Consider the following 21780-nt stretch of genomic DNA (forward strand, 5'->3'; position numbering starts at 1 on the left):
CAAAGCAAAAACATAGATAATTAGACAAGTTTAATGTAAGTGTATATGAACAAAACCTAATTATCAACAAATCCATCATGCGTCCTGTATATCTCCAGTGTTTTGTCCCCCAACAGGTCGTTCTTACTCAGATCTCAAATATTAGGGTAATAACAGCTGAGTCTATAAGCCAGTTTCCAAGGCAATGCATATTACATTTACATTAAAATACACATACTGCTTCTGTCTCTTCCCCAACCCCACAAAAAAATTATTTTAAGACCAGAAACTGAAGAAAACAAGCAGCAAAATAAAACACAAGAGGCATTCAACATCAGTAATAAAAGCAGGACAGTTTGGAACAATTGATCCAATATTAAAAGCTCACTGAAACAAGGCTAACTTCATTATCTCTGAAATATTAACAGCAAAGGGTCTGGTCAGGTTTCTGGCATCTATGAACCATGACCAGCAACTACAATCAATCTATCCAGTGTACTTACCAACCTAGCCTCAGACAGTAGTATCACACAGAACAATGAGTCCCTAGATTATTTCAACAGCCTGGAAAAATTGTGTTGGAGAAAGTGGTCCTTTAGATACCCTTGCCTATTTTAGGCTTTGAAGGTGATAAATTTAAATCAGACTCAACACACTAGAAACCAACATACGAGATAAAATATCAGAACTATATGACCCAAATATTAGCTTCCAACATCAACTTGGCAGCAGCATTCTGCACCAGTTGCAGGTTTCAAAGACTTGTCCACATAAAGGCAGCCCACATAAAGCAAGACACAGTAGTCCAGCAGGGATGTGACAAATTATGTGAGGCTCATTCAGAGACAGCCAGAATTAAAACATCAGCCTAGGCTGTGCAAGAGCACATTTTCAACCTGCCCATCTGCGGAAGAAAGCAAGGACCAGAAGCACTTCCAAACTGCAAACCTGATTTTTCAAAGAGAGTGTTACCTCATTCAAAGACAAATTCACATTCTCCAATCAACTTTCTTACTGAAACAATTTACCTTTGCATTATCTAGATTAATCAGCAGCTATTTAGCTCCCAGACTCCACTTTAAGGTTCCCACTGCCTCTCTATGAAATCTGATGCTAGTGTTGATGTCCTCCACATACTGATGAACTCCAGAAGAATGATGAGCATCTCCCACTGGTTTCATATAAATTATACAGAGAGGTCCCAGCTCCTGCATGATACAGTCTGCTCAGATAGATCTATATGATTCCAAAGGGCAGGTGGAGGGACAGAGGTGGGGCAGATGACTTTGCAGCTTCAAGGCTGTCTAGTGAAGATTGTTAGATGGAGCATGAGAAGTAGCCTGCTTTGAAAAAGGAGAGCTTTCGGAACTGGGGATGGGGCAGACTGGGAGGCAGTTCTTGATTGGTCAGGAGACAACAGGCAAAACGAGCAGACAAGTTAAGAAGTGTCCTATGTTCCCTGTCATTTAGTACTCAAGCAGCAGGAACCACCCTGAAGGTAGAGTAAGAAAGGCAAGGAAAGAGAGTAAGCTTCAGTTTGGATTCAACTGTTTACAAGGGCAGATGCATCTCTCACAGCTTAAGGAGAATGCAACATTGATTTATAGTGTTTTGTAAACTGCTAGGTTTTAATTAAAATACGTTGCTTCTAAAGTTTCATCTGAGTCTGCTGGAGTGGAAAAGAGGGAAGGAGAGATCTGCTTATGACATAGATGTTAGAATTGCAGGGAGGTCTTTATCTGGGGCATTGGCCAAGAAAACGAACAGTAGTCTTCTAGAAACACTTTCCAAAAGTGATTCCAGATAGGATTGGAACTAGTACAAAGCTGCCCCCTCCTCCAAACCCAGAACAGCAACATGGTTGATGAAATACACCATGCCACTGGAATATCCAGCAGCAGTAAAGGGGGCAAAACTAAAAGGGACATGCTCCTGCTCTACAGTTTCCAGCATAAATGGGTCCACTAAAGTGCTCGGCTTCAAACCTGGACTAGAAAATAGAGTGAAATGATGTTAGTATCACTATCATCCAAGTACTTTTATGTTCCTTTACTAAACTGACATCTAACAGTTTTGTTTGCTTGTTTTCTGATTGTATGACAATTTTTTCATACAGAGTCCCAATCCTCAAAGTCTTCCAAAGGCTACATATTTTAAAAGAAAAACGCTAAAAAAGGAACAAGACTTTCAAGTGAAAGGGAGAACCCATAAGCGCTTACTGCTTCACTAGGAAGAATTCTGCAGAATGAACTCATCACCATTTATTTATTTATGAGATTTTTTTTGCTGCCTATCAAAGCCTTGTTGGTGGCTCACAAGAATGATAAACAAATAAAAGCATAATCATATCAAATCAGAACATTAAAATAAAATTAATAAAATCAACAGAAAACACCGTAAGAAACTCTTATTTTTAAAGCAGCGTATGTAAAAATAATGGGATCTAAACTGGACCATGAACTGCCTCTAGTCTTTTTGGAAACAAGATAGGGAAAAATATTGGAAGTGGGAATTCACATCTTCTACTCAGATGTGTTTTTATCTGGAAAGAGGCATACAGAAAATACACAATCTGTAAAATAAGAGGTTCTGGCTTCAATCCTGATAACAAGCCATACTGTTCCTCATATTAGTGGTAGTTATTGGCAGGCAAGAAAAAGGCAGTATGTGAAAAAGTCCTGGGTGCCAGTCTACTAGTGCACTAAAAAGTACCACAGCTAAGACATAATATGTTAGGGGATTTCTTCTGCTTGTTGGTTGGCACTATTACTTCCATTAAGCTTTTAATTCATTTCTTTTTGCATATATTTTAATAAGATTTGTTTTTAATTTGCATTTTATTGTTAGCTGTCTTGAGCACCACTTTTGGTGGAAACTAAATTGATTAAATATGAGACAACCCAGTAGTCTCTGGAAAAATGATCCTCAAAGCCAAACACGCTGAACTCTCTCATGACTAGCATGACAAGGTGAGATTTGACTTGGCCATATATAAATCCAGCTAGATAATACAGTATTCCTTGGGCTGTATATGGTGCCTTGCAGAATTATTCAGCCCCCGCCCTTTGACTTTTCATATCGTAACTGAAATTGATTTATTTGGCACTGGTATTACTTGATGTACGCAAGATACTCAACACTGTGAAGCTGCTAAACCTTTTCATTGTGGCAGAAAAAACTGGCACACATTTGTTGCATAAGTACTTACCCCTTGAGTCAACACTTGGTAGAAGCACCATTGGCAGCTTGTGAGTCTTATTGGGTAAGCTTCTATCAGCTTTGTACATCTGGGCTCTGTCATCTTTGCCCATTCTTCCTGGCAAAACTACTCCAGGTATGTCAGGTTGGATGGCGGCCACTGGTGATCAGTAACTTTCTTGTTTTGCCAGAGATTCTCAACTGGGGTGAGGTGTGGGTTTTGGCTGGCCCATTCTAAAACATTCAGGTTCTCATTTTTAAATCATTCTATTCTTACTCTGGTTGCATGCTTAGGGTCACTGCTCTGTTGAAAAGTGAACCTCTACCCCAGAAACAAGTCTCTTGCAGACTGAAGCAGGTTTTCCTCTAGAATTACCCTGTAATTGTCTTCATCCATCTTGCCTCAATTTTGACCAGTTTTTCAGTCCCTGTTGAGGAAAAGTATCCCCACAACATGATGCTGCTGCCACCAGGCAATGAGCACTGTTGGCTTTGTACCACACACAGCATTTGTGGTGACACTAAAAAGTTCAATCCTCATTGCATCAGATGAGAGAATTCTTTCCCATGTGTTTGCTGTATGTCCCGCATGCCTTTTTTAAACTACAAATGAGCTTTGATATGGGTTTGTTTCAGCAATGGCTTTCTCCTTGCCACTCTTCTATAAAACCCAGCTTTGTGGACCATGCCGGTGATAGCTGTCCCATGAACAGTGTCTCCCATCTCAGCTGTGGATCTGCAGCACTTTCAGAGTTCCCATTGGCCTCTTGGTTGCTTCTCTAACTCCCTTCTTAACCAGTCATTGAAAACTGGTGGAGAGCCTTCTCTTGTCAGAGCTGCAGTTAAGCCATATTCTTTCCATTTTCTAATAATGGATTCAATGAGGTTCTGGGAGACATTCACAGTTTGGGACATTTTTATAACTCTGATTATTCTGATTGGTGCTTCAGTATAACTTTATCACAGAGCTGTTTAGATAGCTACTTGGTCTTCATGATGCTCTTTTATTTAGAGACACTCTCCAATAAATTCTGGGGCTTTCCTGAAACAGGTGTATTTAATCACAGGTCATGGGGCAATGAACTGCACATGGTGGACTCCATACAACTATGTATGTGACTTCTGGAGGCAGTAAGTTGCACCAGCACTTATGTAGGCATACTATGGCAAAGGGATCACTAACGTATACAATCAGCAAGTACCAGTATGTTTTTATTTATGTAACTTTTGTGCCACAATGAACATAATTTACACCTTCATAGAGCCAAGTATGTTCCATATATCAAGTAGTAACTATGCAAATTAAATCCATTTTAATTCCAGACAGTTAACACAATAAAATGTGGAAAAGTCTAAAGGGTATGGCTACTTCTGCAAGACACTGCACATTGTGTACATGTTCTCAGGCATTATCTGCTGTACGATACATAGACCATAGTTTTGCTTTAAGGCAGAGTTGGGGGACTTGGAATTTTCCCCATAGGACCTGAGCAGGTAAGGCAGAAGATATGGGTAAAGGCACTCCTGAAGCTATTTGTTATTCAAATTTTTAAAGAAGCATTCCAATGGATTACCCTGGAGGATCACAGGATACTATGGGATTTCCAGATCCAAGTAGCTCTCCAACCCGTCCTCACACCCAGCCAGTGTAGAAGTAATCACTCCAGCTGCCTCTCCAAGGTTGGGAATCCAGCCTCAGTGAGCAGTCCAGTGAGCAGGGAGGAGAGGAGGTGGAAGAAGCCAGGGTACAATGCATCCTGTCTTCCATGACCTCCTTCCCTTTCAGTCCAAAGTACCATGTTTTTGGCCCTATAAACACACAATAACTCACTTTTCTACTGATCAAAAGAGCTCCACTGTCCATTCTACACCTTTCCCCATTGGTTGCAAGTCAGGGCATTTCAATTTCATAGGAGGCAAAACCAGCAAATTAATTTCTCATCAAAATCATCCCAAATAAAACACATCCTTCAATTAGTTTGTCTTATGGCCCAGATCATACCGTGGCTTACTATCTGAGCTTGAGTTCCCATCAAACTGGGAAGCTGATTGTGCATACACACAACAATTAAGTTGGGGTCTCTGTGGATATTTTTTTTGGGGGGGGGAAGCATGTGAGAATGTTTGGTGTTAGCAGTGGCTGTATCTATAAATGCTGCCAAATGGAAACATAGTTTCCACATTTGTTGATGTCAGCACAGGTGGATTAGAAGATAAGACAATGCTGTACCCAACAACAGCAGTCCTTGGTAGGCTAGCCACATTTTCTCACCCTGTAAAATGGATCCATGTTGTATATTAAGCTCCAGAAGCATACTATGGAACTGGTAAGTCTCCTGCGTCTCCCTGTTTCAAAATTTTAAGAGCAATCTTTGGCCTAACTGAAGCAGAATATATAGAGGAAATGACAAGATAAAAACTAGATCACTGACTCATGAGATTTAAAATCCTAAGATTACAGAGTCAGAGGTCCCTTTGGGAGTGTCTAGTGGTTATCTACCTCCATCTGGTAATTGTTCTCTATCAAAACATTCTCCAATACGTATCTGCCCAACTTGTTTCAAGCTTTCTTTCCGGTCAGGGTCAGGACAGTAGCTTGAGATTAACAAACAGTTGGTCAAGGAACACCTAACTTGTTTGAATGGGTTCAAATCTCTGGGGCCTGATGAACTGCATCCTAGAGTAGTAAAGGAAGTGGCAGAAGAATTCTCAAATCCACTGTCTATTATCTTTGATAAATTATGGAGGAAGTGCCAAATGACTGGAGGAGGACTAATGCTGCCACTATCTTCAAAAAGGGCAAAAAGGAGTAGGGCAGTTAGTCTGACATCAATCCCTCAGAAAATTCTGGAACAGATAATAAAGTCAGTCTGTAAGAACCCTGAAGACAATGGAATAATTACTAGAAGCCAGCATGGAATTATCAAGAATAAGTCTTGCAGATTAATCTGATCTCATTTTTTGAATGGGTTACTTACTTTACTTTGGGAATGCTGTGAACATAATCTATCTTGATTTTAGCAAAGCTTTTGACAAAGTGCCCCATGATATTCTGATCAGCAGACTGGCAAAAAGGGGCTTGATGGAACAACTATCAGGTGGATCCATTGTTGGCAACAAAAGTGGACTCAGAGTGCTTCTCAATGACACCTTCTCAGACTGGGGAGGTAATGAGTTGGCTACCACAGGGCTCAGTACTCTTCAACATGTGTACCAATGACTTGGATGAAGAGGTAGAGAATGCTGATCAAGTCTGCAGATGACACAATATTAGGTAGGATAGCTGGAAAATGGAAACAACACTCAAAGCGATCTTGAGTACTGGGCTGAAGAGTGCTGAACTGAAAGCAACACAATGCGATTCAACAGGGATGAACGTCAAGCCTAGGAAAAGAGAACCAAAGCCACAGTTACAGGAGATGAAATACTAGGCGCTACAATACTACAAGTGAGCAGGATCTTGGAACTGATGTAGACCACAAGCTGAATATGAATCAATAATGTGATGTGGCTGCAAAAAAAAAAAAGCGCTAATGATATACTGGGCTCTATTAATAGAAGTATAGTTTCCAAATCATGTCAGGTACTGGCTCCCCTCTATGGAGCACTAGTTAGGCCCCATCTTGAATATCGTATCTAGTTCTGGGCACCCCACTTCAGGAAAGATACAGAAAAACTTAGAGGAGGGTAACAAAGATGATCGGGAGACTGGAGACAAAGCCCTTGTAAATAGAGATTGAAAGAGCTGGACACATTTAGCCTCTAGAAGAGAAGACTGAGTGGAAATATGATAGTACTCTTCAAATACTTCAAAGTCTGTCACACAGAGGTGGGCCAGGATCTCTTTTCAGTCATCCCAGAGCATAGGGCATGGAATAACGGGCATAAGTTACAGAAAGACAAATTCTGGCTAGACATCAGGAAGAATTTCTGGACTGTTAGAGCAGTACAACAATGGAACCAATGACCCAGGGAGGCTGTGGATTCTCCCACACTGGTGGAAGTCAAGAGGCAGTTGGACAGCCATATGTCAGGAATGCTTTAACTTGGAGCCCTGCACTGAACAGGGAGGTGGATTCGATTGCCATATAGGCCCCTTCCAACTTTGTTCTGTGATTCAATTACTAGCATTCTAATCATGTAGCCATTCCCAAAGTTTCAGAAAATCTTGCCAATCATATTGACATTTCTGTTGTGCTTTAGAGTATTAGCAAGTGCTTCATATGAAAACTTTTTAAAATTACCAAGAGTGTCAACTACAGTCAGTATTACCATACCCACATTGTAGATGATAGGAATGGCTGAAACAGAGTGGCTTACAGAAGGCTATTAGAGAGCAAGTTCACATGTCACACTAAGCAAACCTGAGAAAAAGCCACTCTGGGTAAGTGGCTTGTCCCTTACTCCTGACAGATGACTGCCAGTCTGTTGGTCTGCTGGGGCTTGTTTCTCTCTCAGTCCTCCTGACTACTGCTGGCATTGCCAAATGTCATGGTAGAACAGTAAAAATGAAGGAGAATCTTGGCAAATTTCAAGGAAGAGAGTAGAATGGAGGGGGAAAGTGCACACATTTCCTAGAAGAGAACATTCACTCCAGTGCACTTATCAGGGACTGAGAAACAAATTATCAACAATTTTGGGACATGCGCAGGTGTCCTTTCTTCTCAGTTTTTCGAAGCACAGAACAAAGGGTAATCTCACTTGGTCTGGGACTGGGACAGATCTTTGTCTTGTCAATGAAAAGTCCTCTGCTCTACTCTATGTTTCTTCCCCTCTGTCACAGCTAATTAACTGACTGCTTTCCCATCTATAGGCATCTTACAGCTGCCATGAAGTCTCTTCCTGACAACAGGGTCCACACAGGCACAAAGCCCATATGTGTGTTGATCACAAACTACAAAGAAGAAAAATAATCTTCACAAACAGAAACAACACACTTTGGAGAAATAATTTAAATTTTGGAAGTGAGAAACAGCTGGCAGAAACTGAACAGAAATGCAAAGATGATTTTAGGAGAACTTCACATCTGCCTCTTAAAGAGCCAAGGAAAGGTGAATTCCTTCCCTTTCAGAGAAACCCAACTCTGTTCCTGTGAGAAGAATTCTTGAGAGGCCATGCTATCACACATCAAAACCTAGGCAACTAACCCCAAAGACTGCCAGGCAGGAAGACAGTCTTTCCCAACCTATTGCCTTTCAGATGTTTGTAGAACAACTCCCAACAGCGCAAGCTAGCATAGCCAATGGATGGAAGTTATAGTCCAAAAGCATAAAAACATGTTTAGTCCAATCAAACATACAGGTGGGAGTGCAGCAATGCCTCTGGATTAAAATAACTTTTCATGAGCCAGGAAGCCTTACTTCTGGAGCAGAACTAGCACTGAAGGGCCATGTTACTTTGATGGTGTTCCTCAGCAGGAAGACCCTAGCTATGCACCATACGTGGCATTCTGGAAAGGCCTGTCCTTTAGGATTTGATTTCAACCACCCTTATCACATTCTCAACTCTAAATCCCAAACAGCTCTACTGGATGAACCACCTTGCAGTTAAAGTCCACTAAATGTGGTCACTGAATCAGCTACCTAACAACTGCTTATAACAACATCAAGCAATTATGCTCTCTAGACAGACATTTCACTACAATTTCACTAACGAGAAGCATTCCTAAGTTATTGAAAATACTTTATTGTATTTTTTTCCAGAAGAGGTTGGGTCATTATTCTTGTACAGAACATTTACAGGACAAGATGACAAAGAAGATACCCTGCAGTGTGCTTAGGTGTGCCGAGAACACTTGGAGAAACACAGAATTCATGCACAACTCAACTGACTTGCACAACTTTAATGAACACAGATGGGACTTCCTGGAAAAAGTAGTCTGGAAGAGAACTTCCTTGGGAAAAGTGGTTTGTTTCACTCGCTATGTTCAGATAAGCAGGCATGTGGATGAGATTCAAGGTAGTGTGTGCCTCTCAAAAGTGTACACATTTCAACTTCACAGAGAATTTGGTAGTTTTTCCTAAATCCTGACAATCGGCAATTCACATGACTACTGTACTCATGCCAAGCTCTAAATATCCCTGCACATACATTCTCTGTAAATTACTATGCAATTATGTAAAGCTACTGACATGCACAGGATTCAGACTTTTTCAAGCTGCTCTGAAGTGTGTTTTGCCTCTTGCTCATTTGGGAATTCAAATCATGGGTTGATTCTTTTCTGATCTATGGCTAGACAGCAATTACTTCAATATTTCTAATGTGGGACTTCAGGACTAATGGCACTGTGCAGCCTGCTAAGATCCTGCCTGTCTGTCCTAGGATCCCCAATGTGCTCACCAGGATCAGGTGTCCCGATATGGCACACTGACAAATACCTCCACATAAATAACTCCTTGGCTACATTAAATATCAGTGTGGTGGTAGGTTTTTATTTTTAAGAAATGTAAAATAGGTTGATTCTTCAGTTGGCATGTCTTCTTTTCAGATGTCTTAATAAAATGCTTACTGCCTTTTTGGCAACCGACCCTTTGGTACATAACATACTATAGAGAGCTGGCACAGAGTCAAGCCTTCTAAGGTCATATCAACAGGCTAGTGTATCTTGAACCCACTCCAGTTAAACTAGTATTATCATAGAAATGCCATATAGTTGTTCTCATGGGTCCCTGCAATGGGTAGATGTGGTGGGTGAACTGCTCTTGTGCTAGAGTTCTGAATTATTTCATTGCTGTTTATTAACTCTAATGTTAACCATTCCTAATCATTTGAAGCAGGCTGGGATGAAAAAGTAACTGAAGTGAATAAGGGTATTCTCTTAGTCTTCGGAGACAAGGGTAATTAAAAGGAAACACACAAGGACAAAAAACCAAAAAGTTCCAAAGTTCCATAGTGTGGTATATTCCCTTCACTTCCTAAATGCTCAGGATACTATTACCCAATGTCTCATGTGGATATTGTATGAATATATATTGTATTCATATAGTGTATGAATAAACTCTGAAGTGCTGTTTACTCTTTCGGCACACTGCAAGAGGCTGTTTATGGTGATAAAAAACAATTTTGTTCAACTGCTTGATTCTATATGCCAAGTCCAGAATAATTTACATGACAAACCAGGCTGCAGCTCATGGTCCCCATGATGTATAAACACCACAAGAGAACAAAGCAGCTTTGAGCTTCAACTTGAACAGAAGGCACAAAACTGAAATCTGACGAATTATATTGGTTTGATGCTAAACAGATAAGGTTTAAATCAGCAGTTCTCAATCTGCTGGGTGCCCTCAAGTGTCCACATATCAGAACCCATGCAGGGAGAAGATTCTATAGAAACTGATGCCAGAACATCATTCCCATCATGACATGGAATTTCCAGTTCCAAAATTGCTATTCTTAGCCTACAGGCTGCAAAAGAACCAAACACATGACATATTCTGGACACAGAAGTATCTCCTGCTATTCCTTCTGAGGAAGGAGTCCTGTGTGCCCTATTTATTTGATTTGTACCAAAAATGGCACCCAAGCCAACCAATTCTTGTCCTCTTCTTATCCCAACAGTGTAGTAAAGCCCCTAATCCAAATACAAAGCATCAGACTGTATGCATGCAGCTTTTGTGAAGATTCCATGCAGAGATATGCAAATGGATGAAGGGGAATTCACGAATCCATAAAGGTGACAAGTTCAAAATGTTTGAGGAAAATTATATCTTGTCAGCTGTGATTCTACATATGTTTGTCAGACAGCTTATTCTGATGCCAAATCTACCCAACACAGGTGAAGACCACAGACCCTTCTCAATGAGCTTTGTACCTCACTCTTACCCAAAAAGGATGCTGTGACAAGGATGCCCAACGCAGTACCTATAGGCACTTCCAAGGGCACCTATGAAAGATTTACCAACTAGGTGTTCAGAAACTCTGGATTGTTAAAAGAAATGCTATTTTAAAATATACATATGGATTTGTATGTATCCAAAGAAACAAATGAATTTGTATGAAAGGCATATAATTTTCTAGCAGGTATATGGAGGCTTCAACAAAAGTAGATCAAATATCCAACTAAGTATCCATTTGAAAGTGTCAATTAAATGCCATCCATTCAAATGTTGAAAATACATTAAAGTCCCTAAAACACTTCATTATAGGAAGTGGATGTCTATCCTTCCAGTGGTGTAAATAAAGGTATTTTAGTTCTCAAAAAGGTACAGAGAATCAATGCACGCTATGTGTTGGTTAATTTTCATGAAGTAGGTAAATAAATGAATAGTAAAGACTGTTCCAGTAAAAACTTTAACTGTGACTATAAAATGTAATGCCCCCAGAAAGAAGGCTACTAGACATCACCAAACATCTGTTTAAAAGAAGCATTAGCTGTATTGACCCTCCTGCAATTACCAAACTAGATGATCCCTTATTAAAGAGAGACTGTCATACCCAGTAAACAGAAAACAAAAAGGAGCAACAGGGAAATGCCAAAGTAGCAACTCACTGATTAGGCATTTTGTGGTATGGCCACAGCAGTTTCTCAAATTCCAAAATGTGCCCACAATTCCAAAAAGGCTGGGGACCACTACATTTAAACATCTTATACAATTAAGCTTTATATTAAATTGTATTATAGGAAGCCCAGCACACCCTGTACACATACACACATTCTTTTGAAGAGGGCACTTTTCAGTTACTTGTGTCCCTAAAATGCATTGTCAAAGTTCTCATGCCTTATTTCAACAGTAAGTTTATAAGGACAGACTTGAGATTTTAGAAGCATATGGCACCATGCCTACATCTCAGACAATTTATAATGACCCTTGCTCATCTGAATAAAGTTTGCAGTATTATATAGCATTCAATTTTCTTTACTCTGGACTGTTCATATACTCTACAGGGAATGCCACCTTTCAGCAGTCAGGTAATTCACACAGAAGCATCCCAGACTTTCTGGGGTATTTTTCCCAAACTGTTTCTTTGCTTTTCTTTTTGCTATAAACCACCACTTATGTAACATTAGCCAGACAATGAGCACAACTTCAGCTATGAGGGGTAACACTTTATCATACCATTTCCTAAAGCAGAACTCATAATATTGAGCTATACAGCTTGATAGTGTAGTAATTCTTAAGATCTAACAGCTACCTGGAATCTACTTTCAGAGTGACCTTGACCTCTCCTGCTTCCTATCTGCAGATGAATCACTGAAGTTTCCTTTAGGAAATGATTAAGAACCTGGTTACCAAAAACCCAGAGCTCACATACAGTAAAACTCACCATGCATATTCATGATGTACCCAAATGAAAGTAAAATGTAATACTAATAATTAAACATTGAAAATGAAGGGTCACAAAAGGGGAAGACGTAATTAAGAAACTTCCCCCAATTCATAGCAAAATGTTCTTTATACCAGTTTTATCAAAACCTTTCACATCTCAATGGACAATGATCTGTAACTGCCTTTACACTCATAAATCAAGTTCTCTGAAGTTGTCCCAATCTTGAATCCTTAAATGCTGTTGGATTACAAATGCTACCATTCCTGCCAACCTGGCCAGTGGTCAGGGATGATGGGAGATGTTGTCCAACATCACCTTGGGCCTAGTCTTGGGACCCATTACAAACCATTTTCTGGATAACTGAGATAGCTCCTATCTTTTCCACATTTGCTGTTGGCTGTGCAAACCAAAATATTGGTGGTAGTTAGCCATTTTGTAACAGATTCATTTACACTCCCTTCTTTGGCTTAATGCTCAAGTTTCAGCCTGCCTTGAATAAAACCAGGTTTATACCCACATTTCATAGCACCAACTTCATGCTAAACCTACACATATGAAGAAAAATCGAGTGCAATACGATAAATGTAAAACTTATTGGGGGAAATAGGAAGGAGGAAATAAAGGGAGGACTCTCATCTAGAAATGTAACCCAAAGCATAATAAGCATCTTAAACATCAAATTCCTTACATACCTTGGAGGGATTTCCCCAAGCCCTGGCCCAGCTTCCAGCCATGCTTCTGTAGCAAGCGATGTCCAATATTATCCTGACAGACAGAACAGAGAAACAAACCAAAAATATTCCAATAATATATTCTTCTCTTCCATGGTTTTAAACACATGATGAACAAGAGAATTTTCTACATATATGCATGCAAAAATAAAAATAAAAAACTACTTATGGGCAATATATGCCCAATAAAAGGGAAAATATATTTACATAATAAAAACAAAAACAAAACAAAACACCTGCTGGCAAGATTTTTCCACAGGAACAGGGTTTCAGGAAGGGTCATCACACTTTCTGATGGTGTGCTGGGCAACTTTTGTGCATAACAGGAAAAAAAGCAATATGGGAGAAAATAAAAAATGACATTTAAAAAGCATAAAATCAAGCTAGTTATACAATCATATCCATCACCTAGAGAGCACCACTTGATTTGTGCAATGAAAAACTAACAATGTGTTTAGTCTATTTTTTTAACTTGTTTGTGTGTCAGACATTGAAGAGACCAAGTTACTTTGTTAAGTGTCAGACTTGCCCCCACCACTAAAAACCAAAACACAATCAGAACAAAATCCAGGCTAGACTTGATTGGTTTAAAAAATAATAAATAAATAAATAAATAAATAAATAAATAAATAAATAAATGTTATATTTATATATAAATGTATATATAAATTATATATATATATCATGCAGCCAATTATTAAACTGAAAAAATACAGTGACGTTAGTAAAAAAACCAAAATAAATTTAAAATATTAACCAATTAAAAGGAATATCTATATATCTGTGTGTATATATACATACCCACACACATATGCATATATATATATACACACACACAGATGGATAGACAGACAGATAGATAGAGTAAAATGAGCTCAAGCACAGACTGGGTGATGCATTTCACATGTAAGCTAACAGAAATACTAAGGTGTTAGAATGGAACAGGCCTAGCAACAGGTTAAAACAGCAAGGAACCATTAGTGCATGTAGGGAGAAAACACAACAAGCATAATGTCTCATCTTTCAAAAAAGAAAATGAAAATGGACTGAAATTAATGTAAGCGGAGGGGAAGTGGTGCAGCAATTCAGTGTCAGCTGTTTGTATAAGGATTAAAGAAAATAAAAAGTTTCCCACTATGGTTAAATGCTGGGGAGGTACTGGGACTCAGGCATGCTTAGAAACCCTGCTGTTAACATTTGGTACTTGGGGGAATGCCTTGACTATTAAGTTCTAAGGAAATTCCATTCAGCCTACGGAACTGTCTGAGGCAGTTCTCTCCAACCAGCCCACAGACATAAACATGACTTATATAGGATATGCTCTATTAGGCTAGGACTACAGGTCCCAAGGGAAACCCTGAGTTCTCAACCCCAGGTAATCTTATTCAGGGGAGAGGGCCACTTTCAAGGAGCAATCTGTGGGTGCTCAGCCCTTCCCTGATCAGTTTCCTGAGCAACCCCCTCCCTGATTGTTTTTACAATGATTATTTTTCTGCACAGCTGGGCTAAGAAGCAAGCCAAACTAACAAGATAAAGGCAATGGGGCAGGGTGGCTGGATAAGAGGAGAGATTACTGAGGAAAGATTAAGGCTACCTCCTACCTCTCACCATCCTGCCCTGAGCTTCCTCTTTCCATCTCAGTGACAGGAATATTCTTATGTAGAAACATTTAGTTCCACTTTCAAAGTTACAGCTCAGAGTTAAGCACTGAATCTGATCTGGGATACCTCTGCAGTTGAGAAAGGAGAGAGTGGCCTTGACTATTTGCTTTTTACCAGGAAAAACTTATCAGTATCCTTCTTCATTCATTCCAGAATTGAGCCCTCACCTTAATGTCGCATGTAAAGCAGCCTCCCCCAATCTGGTGCCTTCTAGTTTTATTAGATTTATCTCCTTATCATCTTTACCTGGCTGGGGATTATGAGAGGTGCCTTCCAACACTTTTGGAGGACAGTTCATTGGGAAGGCTGGCTTAATGCTTACACAGTTCTTATCAAAAGAAGAAAAAAGGATTCACTAATTGTGATTTGCTAATTAATTCTGAATTATGCATTGTGAGGAATGGCTCCTTCTGTGCTTACCAAAACCCTCTTCTGAAGCCTTGTATTTTTTAAATTTTGTGTGGGTGACATTTTTAATTTCATGAAGAATGCCACAGGGTTGCGACAAACTGTACTATGCTAGCTGATATTTCTGTGAGATACGGATAGGAAGGATGTTGGCTTTACAAACTTATTTCAAAAAGCCTAGCCTGGAGTGCAGTTTACATCCCACCCTCAATTCCTGTTCAAACAGATCAGAGAATCTTGTGAAAGGCATGTCAATTGTGCAAAAGCCTCCCGGTCCCTTGTTTCTCATGTACCATTTGGGCATATAGCCTAATTGTAAATAAGATGGTACCACTACAGCATTAAGTCAAATAAAGCTCAGTTACTGTGCTATGGGTTGATTTCATCAAAGTCACCCTTAGCACTGTGGAATTTGACTAAATGCAGAAAACCTATATAAGAGAGAAAGCTCAAAATTTGTTTCCTACATGTATTCAATTAATTGCTTAGATCCTAGTTGATACAGTTCGTGGAATTAAAATAATTAGTGTGTTTTGGGGCTGCACTTTTGAAAAGAAACAGTAAGCCTGGCATTCTTGAGGAAAAAAAATAACGGGTTGGATCCAGATTAACTGAGTTGCATTAACTGTCAGTACAATCAACAGGACTCAAGTCAATCAAAACAAACTTTTCACATTAATTTCAATGGCATGTAAGTGCTACTAATTTACTCCAGATCCAAACCATAATTTAAAATAATATGAACAAGAAGGAAAGACTAAAAAAATGGGAACCAGTTTATTCATGAAGCAATTGTTTTCTCTCCCTTTTCTAAATAAATGATAGCAATGCTATGTTGGATATTTTATTATTTATACTGGTTGAAGCCAAAAGAACTGTTGCTAATAGTGGATAAACAACTGATTTAAATAAAAATCAAGTTTAAAAATATCTAACTTTTCCTGATATCTGAAGGCAGTTCTTGGACTTACTACTATACTTAAGAGCGTCAAATGATGACCCACTTCTTCACTGCTACCAGTTATTTCTTTGATACCTCCAAGCACTTCAGTGGGCAAACCAGACTTTCCTTTTGTGTTGTTAGCTTTCTGATAGTATTAGCTTTCCAACAGAAGCAGAAAGTGATAAATCACATTTTTTAGAAATGTTAATACTAACAAACAAAAGCACAAGATTCTACGGATATGTCAATTTTAACTGACAATCATTTAATTTGCGTATAAGCAATAGGTGCTATTGAAATCTGTGCCATAGAACAAGGACATACATTCAGACCTTGTTCAGATGTAATGCATTCAGCAGCAATTTGTGGGTTAAACATGCCCATGTTAAGCCAAGTTCAGGGTTTGGATATCTCAGCAACAAATGCAGCATTCATAAATTCTTACTGGAAACTTGAAATGGTTCACATGCACCATGTGTTAGTTAACCCACAAACTGCCACCAAACATCACTGTTATGTCTGAACAGCCCCATGCTTTGCAGGTACAACATCCCACAGATTTTAGATAGCATTGTTGGGAAGATTTCATTGCCAAAAGCCCTGGAGAACACTTGCCAATACAAAGTAGAAAGTACTGGGCTAGATGGATCAATGGTCTGATTCAGCATAAGACAACTGCAGATGTTAAGTGTAACATTAATGTCAGTGCATAGGTGCATTTTAGCTTGCAATCCTACACACGCTAGCCAGTAAAAAGCCTAACTGAAATCAGTGGGCTTGTCTTCTGAGTAAATATGTATAGGACTGAGCTAGTAGTGCAGCAATGGTTATTATCAGGCAGTTTGTTTTGATTCAATATAAGTGGGACAGACAACAAAAATATTGCAGAATGTCCTCATGCGCTAATTCTGGTTCAGAGCTCCAAGCAGCCATGCCTTCCTTATGAAACAATAACCTTTTAAGGACTCAGGCAAACTAATCATTCCATTCACAGTTTTGTGGCTTCTGATGCTCTGTGAGCATATCCAGTCCTCCCTGGGCTGGTTTTGGGAGCAGGGATTGCTCACTTTGGTTACTGGGCTTTTAGAGTGTACTTCTGCAAAGCAAGTAGTCCCCTCTGCAAGACTCTTTTGTTCTCAGTGGTTGTCCCCCACCCCCATTTTAGTTCCATTTCTGCCAAGCAGGGGCACTGAGTTCACTGTTAGAGGGAGTGATTCAACTTTTATTATTGAAAATGCAGCATCTTTTGATTAAGTTGTTAATTAAAAATACATCAACATCAGGAAGACAAGAAATTCTGACAGAAAACAGCTGCATTTGTATTCCACTCCTGCTAAAGGAAACAGTTATTGCCCAGATGAGACATTGTGCTCAATGTGTTGTGTTATGAATGCACTAAAAAGAAACAGACAAATGAAGCCGTTATGCTATTTCCAAAAGCGGTGCAGGTGGAGTGAAAGCATTTCCATACGAACCTGGCTTTAAAAACTGGGCTGTCAAAAGAACAGTTAAACGTAACACAAAGTAAGAAACTGTCCAACCAACTAATAGTAATTTGATTTTTAATTTGTTTGTTTTGTTTTCAATTCACTGCTTGCAAGTATTGTACTCATTAAAGAAGAATGGAAGCATAAAATAAATACAAGACCAGTTGGGATTTTAAGCGCTGCGACTGACATAGTGAAGGTGGGGGGATTGGAGGAAAGAGAAACAAACATAAGAAGGGAGAGAAAAACTAAGGATGGTTATACACATTAGCACCACACTTACCAAGCCACTCAAGAGGCTGAGTGCACTTCAACATGTAAGTTAAAGCAACCATTTCCAGCCTGTATCCACTCCATAATGTTAAAGTGATGCACAAGCAACTCTTAGCTGAGTAAAGTAAACGTTCACAGCAGAGAGGTACAACTGTTTCTACAGGATATAGGTTATGTTATTAGATTTCTTTCAGGCCGCCCCAGTTTGACTATGTACAGAGGGAAGAAAGACAACATGATGGCTTGTGAATAATACAATTCAAGTTAAATTGGTTGCAGAAAGGTAAAGACTGAGAGGTACTCTTGTTCTCTCTTGAGTGGCTCCATAAGGGATGCTGTGTATCAAGGAATTCATAAGCAGGAAGACTAGGTGCTAAAAAGGGTGATCCCATGCAAAACAGAAGCCCCCCACCCAACAAAAAACAAAAACAAAACCAAAATAAAATCCTAGAGCTTACCGCATATGACACAATGATGTCAAGAGAGAATGCCCAAGAGTAGTGCTACATCATTCAACAGATCTAGAAAGCACTATATTGAAAGCCCTTGGCAACATATGAGCTGCTGCTAAATGTCAAACTGGCAGCTGTGTCACACACTTTGGATCCAAGGGAGTCCACAGATCAATATGAAGCTACTGAGGAGCCTCTCTTTTTCTACCTTGCAAGTCGGTTTGAAATGAATCTTCTTTGACTAGAATTAACGTAATAGTAGTAGTAGTAGTAATAATAATAATAAGCAAAGCGGCATCTTTGCTGGGGAGGACAGAGCAAGAAGATGGAACTAGAAAACATAAATTATCCAGAAAGCCATGCTTCCAGTCTGAGATGGGGAGAGCCTATCCTACTTTTCTGACACAAAGGGAAAGAAAGGCACCATCTGTCTGCTTACTGTAATACCGCTATTGTGGTCCTTCACTGCTATGTATTGCTACAACCAATTCAACCATGATTCCACTGAAAATTGATATCTGGTTTCAAGTGTAACATCCATGAAGAGTTTTGGAGAAAGCCTGACCTGAGTTTTCACCAATGTGTTACTGTTTCACACATGGCCATCTTTTAGTCAGCACCTCTATGCCATGTCAGCATGGAAATGAATAGCTTGAAATATGTTATGCCTAACCAGCCTTATCATGGGATAAAGTTAAAGGACAGGAAAGGAAGGCAGTCTGGAGGCAACCCTCCCCCCATTTTTCTTGATATTTTTGTTTGGGTTTTTTTTTTTTTTTTGCAAAGAGAAAGAAGTGGTAAGGACATTTTGCCTCCATGCTCAAGACCACCATTAATGTGGTAGGATTTGCTCTCTTTCCCTCCCTTACATGAAGCTGTAAAGGGGAATCCCATGGTTCTGTGCAGTATATAGGTCCAATCATTGAATTCCTCCCCCATCAGAACTGAAGGTAGCAAGTCCTGAGGCTTATCGATGGAGATTCAGATTGCGCTCCAGCACTAAGTAAAGGAAGGGACACCAGGGAAATCCATCTGCCCCAAAAAGACAAAGCAGTGAAGGGGTACTTCATCCTGAAGAAACATTCCAGTCACCCTTGCTCTGAGCAACCAGTGGACGAAGCAGCTATGTAACCTAGAACAGGTTGCTTTCACTTTACACCTACTTCCCAAATTGACAGGAACTGGGTCCAGCTTTCTTCTTCTCACACTGTAAATATCCCTCATTTATGAAGACATTTACTGAATGTGCAGTAACCAATTGTATCAAGTACTTGAAGTGTGCTTTTTTCATTTCTGTTTGAGCAATCCACACCATCAACCTTGATAGCTGGCCAAAGTTACACAGCTCTAATGAGCTTGTCCCAGCATGGAAATATTTATTTTACCTATGAAATAATAGCCAACTGAAAGGATTTTTGGTAAAAGAACAGACAACATTAGGCCCCTCCAAGCTCCTGAATATTCTTCTGAATAAGCTCGTTGGCTGAGCTTCAAACTACATATATTATCAACAATGTAGGGTGTGGCAGTATCACTGACAAGATGGGGATGAAACACAAACTTGACTGGAAGCACAGCAGTTAGGAGGAAATGCATCCCCCATGGGGCAGAGTAAGATCGCTTTTCCTGTTCTGGTACCAACTGCTCAATATAATCTGTATCTTATTCTTAACCAGTACAATGATCTGTAGACTCCCAAACCAACCTTTCCCATCCACTATCCAGTTCCATGTTGTAGCAATACAAGTCAGGACCCCCTCAGAAGATAATGCTGCAGAGCCATATGTGAATTCAACTGTGTTCCCAAGCAAAGCCATTCCCCAAAGATATTTCCAGGCATGCTTTCCTTTGAGCTTTATATAGCTTCCAGATCTAAGAGATCTCAATTTAGAAGCATAAATCCACTTATGTTTCAGTAGGCTTTACTTACTACCATTAAGCTCTTGTGGTAAATCCATTTTACATTTCCATTTACACTGAATATTGGATTTATTTGCCGCTAGTCAGGAAAAAAAAATCAGCTTTCAACATTGCAGAGCAAAAGAAAATATTCTGTGTTATATTGCTTTCTGAAAGATGAGTATAAATGCTTTAAGCATTTAATTTTGAAATGACTAAAACACAGAAATAAACTATAATTGTAACCAAAACACATTTTAACATAAGGTCTTTGAAATATTTCTGGATGTAGACTCACGTGTTCTAGTAACACTGGTAACTCTCCAAAACACTGACCAAAGCAGTTAAGTGTCCACTGGACAAACACCTTCCTGGTTAGTATGGTTCAAGAGATTAAGGTTGCAATCTGATACACACTGGGGAACTAGTTCCACAATGTTCAGTGGGGTTTATTTCCAACCAGATACCTATAAGATTGTACTGTAAAGCTTTCCATGTCATTGATTTGTCCAGCATCTTTTGTTTAAAATCTGGACAAAGCCTGTGTGTTTAATACGTAATGCATTTAAGCATTCAGGCAATTTTAAACATATTCAATTGGATCAAGAGGTATTTTACTCTAAGAAACTTCTGCTTGCTTTTCTTGTAAACAGTAGCTGCCTTCTAAGTTGATCCCATATTTTATTGGCTACTTTTGCAACTAGGATTGATATTCAGGTTTACTGACTAGAGGCAAATATTCTATGAAGCTAAGTATCACTGTGTAGCTGGAGGCTATCCTTACTATGGAAAGTTATGTTAGAAAGGGCAGGAGTAAGGACTGCTTGCAATTAGAACTAGCTACCTGGTTTCACTGCAGGCACCTCTAGACTGCAGGCAGTTCCAGAGCAAAACAAATATTCATTAGTGGCAAAAGTAACTGCCTAGGACTATCCATAATTCCAACTTACTTGCTGCCAAGATGCACCACCTTCATGTGACTGGGCTGTCTGCTTTCAAACACCCATGTGTTAGATCAGATTTAGGTTAAGAAGAAAGGGTTTATGTATTTGGTTGAGAGTAAAAATGCATGCAAATGTACTGCAAATGACACATTAAATTACATTGAATTGGGAGAAGGCAAATTTGGCTGATTTAATGACGTTAATGCTTTTTTTTTTTTTTAAGTAGTGGCCATTTTTAGACAGTACTCGTATTTTTCCAATCAAACGACCAAATCTTTTCTGTCTGGTCAAATACATTACATTACATTTACCTAAAATCCTTCCACAAATGCTTGTGCTATTCCACAAAGTAAACTCAACAATTCTTTAAAATTATTTAATGGCTGCTCTAGTTTCATTTTTTTCAATCAAGTAAGAACTGGTACAACAGCTAAACTGTTAAAAGACTCACTGATTACAGGCAAAAAAGGAATAATTCGGGCATGAATTGAAAAGTCAGTGGCCCTAAAAACTGATGTATGCCTTGACCTTCAAGAAC

General features: G+C 39.3%; 1 protein-coding gene across 8 annotated transcripts in view; it reads right to left on the minus strand.

The window, feature by feature from the left end:
* GPATCH8 (G-patch domain containing 8) overlaps positions 1-21780 on the minus strand; it is an 81503-nt gene that overhangs the window by 23993 nt on the left and 35730 nt on the right. For 4 of the 8 annotated variants that reach the window (XM_044418720.1, XM_044418722.1, XM_044418725.1 and 1 more), the window contains 2 exons: positions 17663-17680; positions 13137-13209 (listed from right to left, as the gene is read on the minus strand). Coding sequence is in view for 1 of the 8 variants with exons in the window: in XM_044418719.1 (XP_044274654.1) it covers positions 13137-13209 (73 nt within the window). In the remaining 7 variants the exon portion in view is untranslated. Of the gene's footprint in view, positions 1-13136; positions 13210-13411; positions 13486-17662; positions 17681-21780 lie in introns of all 8 variants that reach the window. The other 4 variants (XM_044418721.1, XM_044418723.1, XM_044418726.1 and 1 more) reach the window with 2 other exon arrangements.

Source organism: Varanus komodoensis, unplaced genomic scaffold, assembly GCF_004798865.1.
Source record: "Varanus komodoensis strain SLA01 unplaced genomic scaffold, ASM479886v1 scaffold92, whole genome shotgun sequence".
NCBI classification, from domain to species: Eukaryota; Metazoa; Chordata; class Lepidosauria; order Squamata; family Varanidae; genus Varanus; species Varanus komodoensis.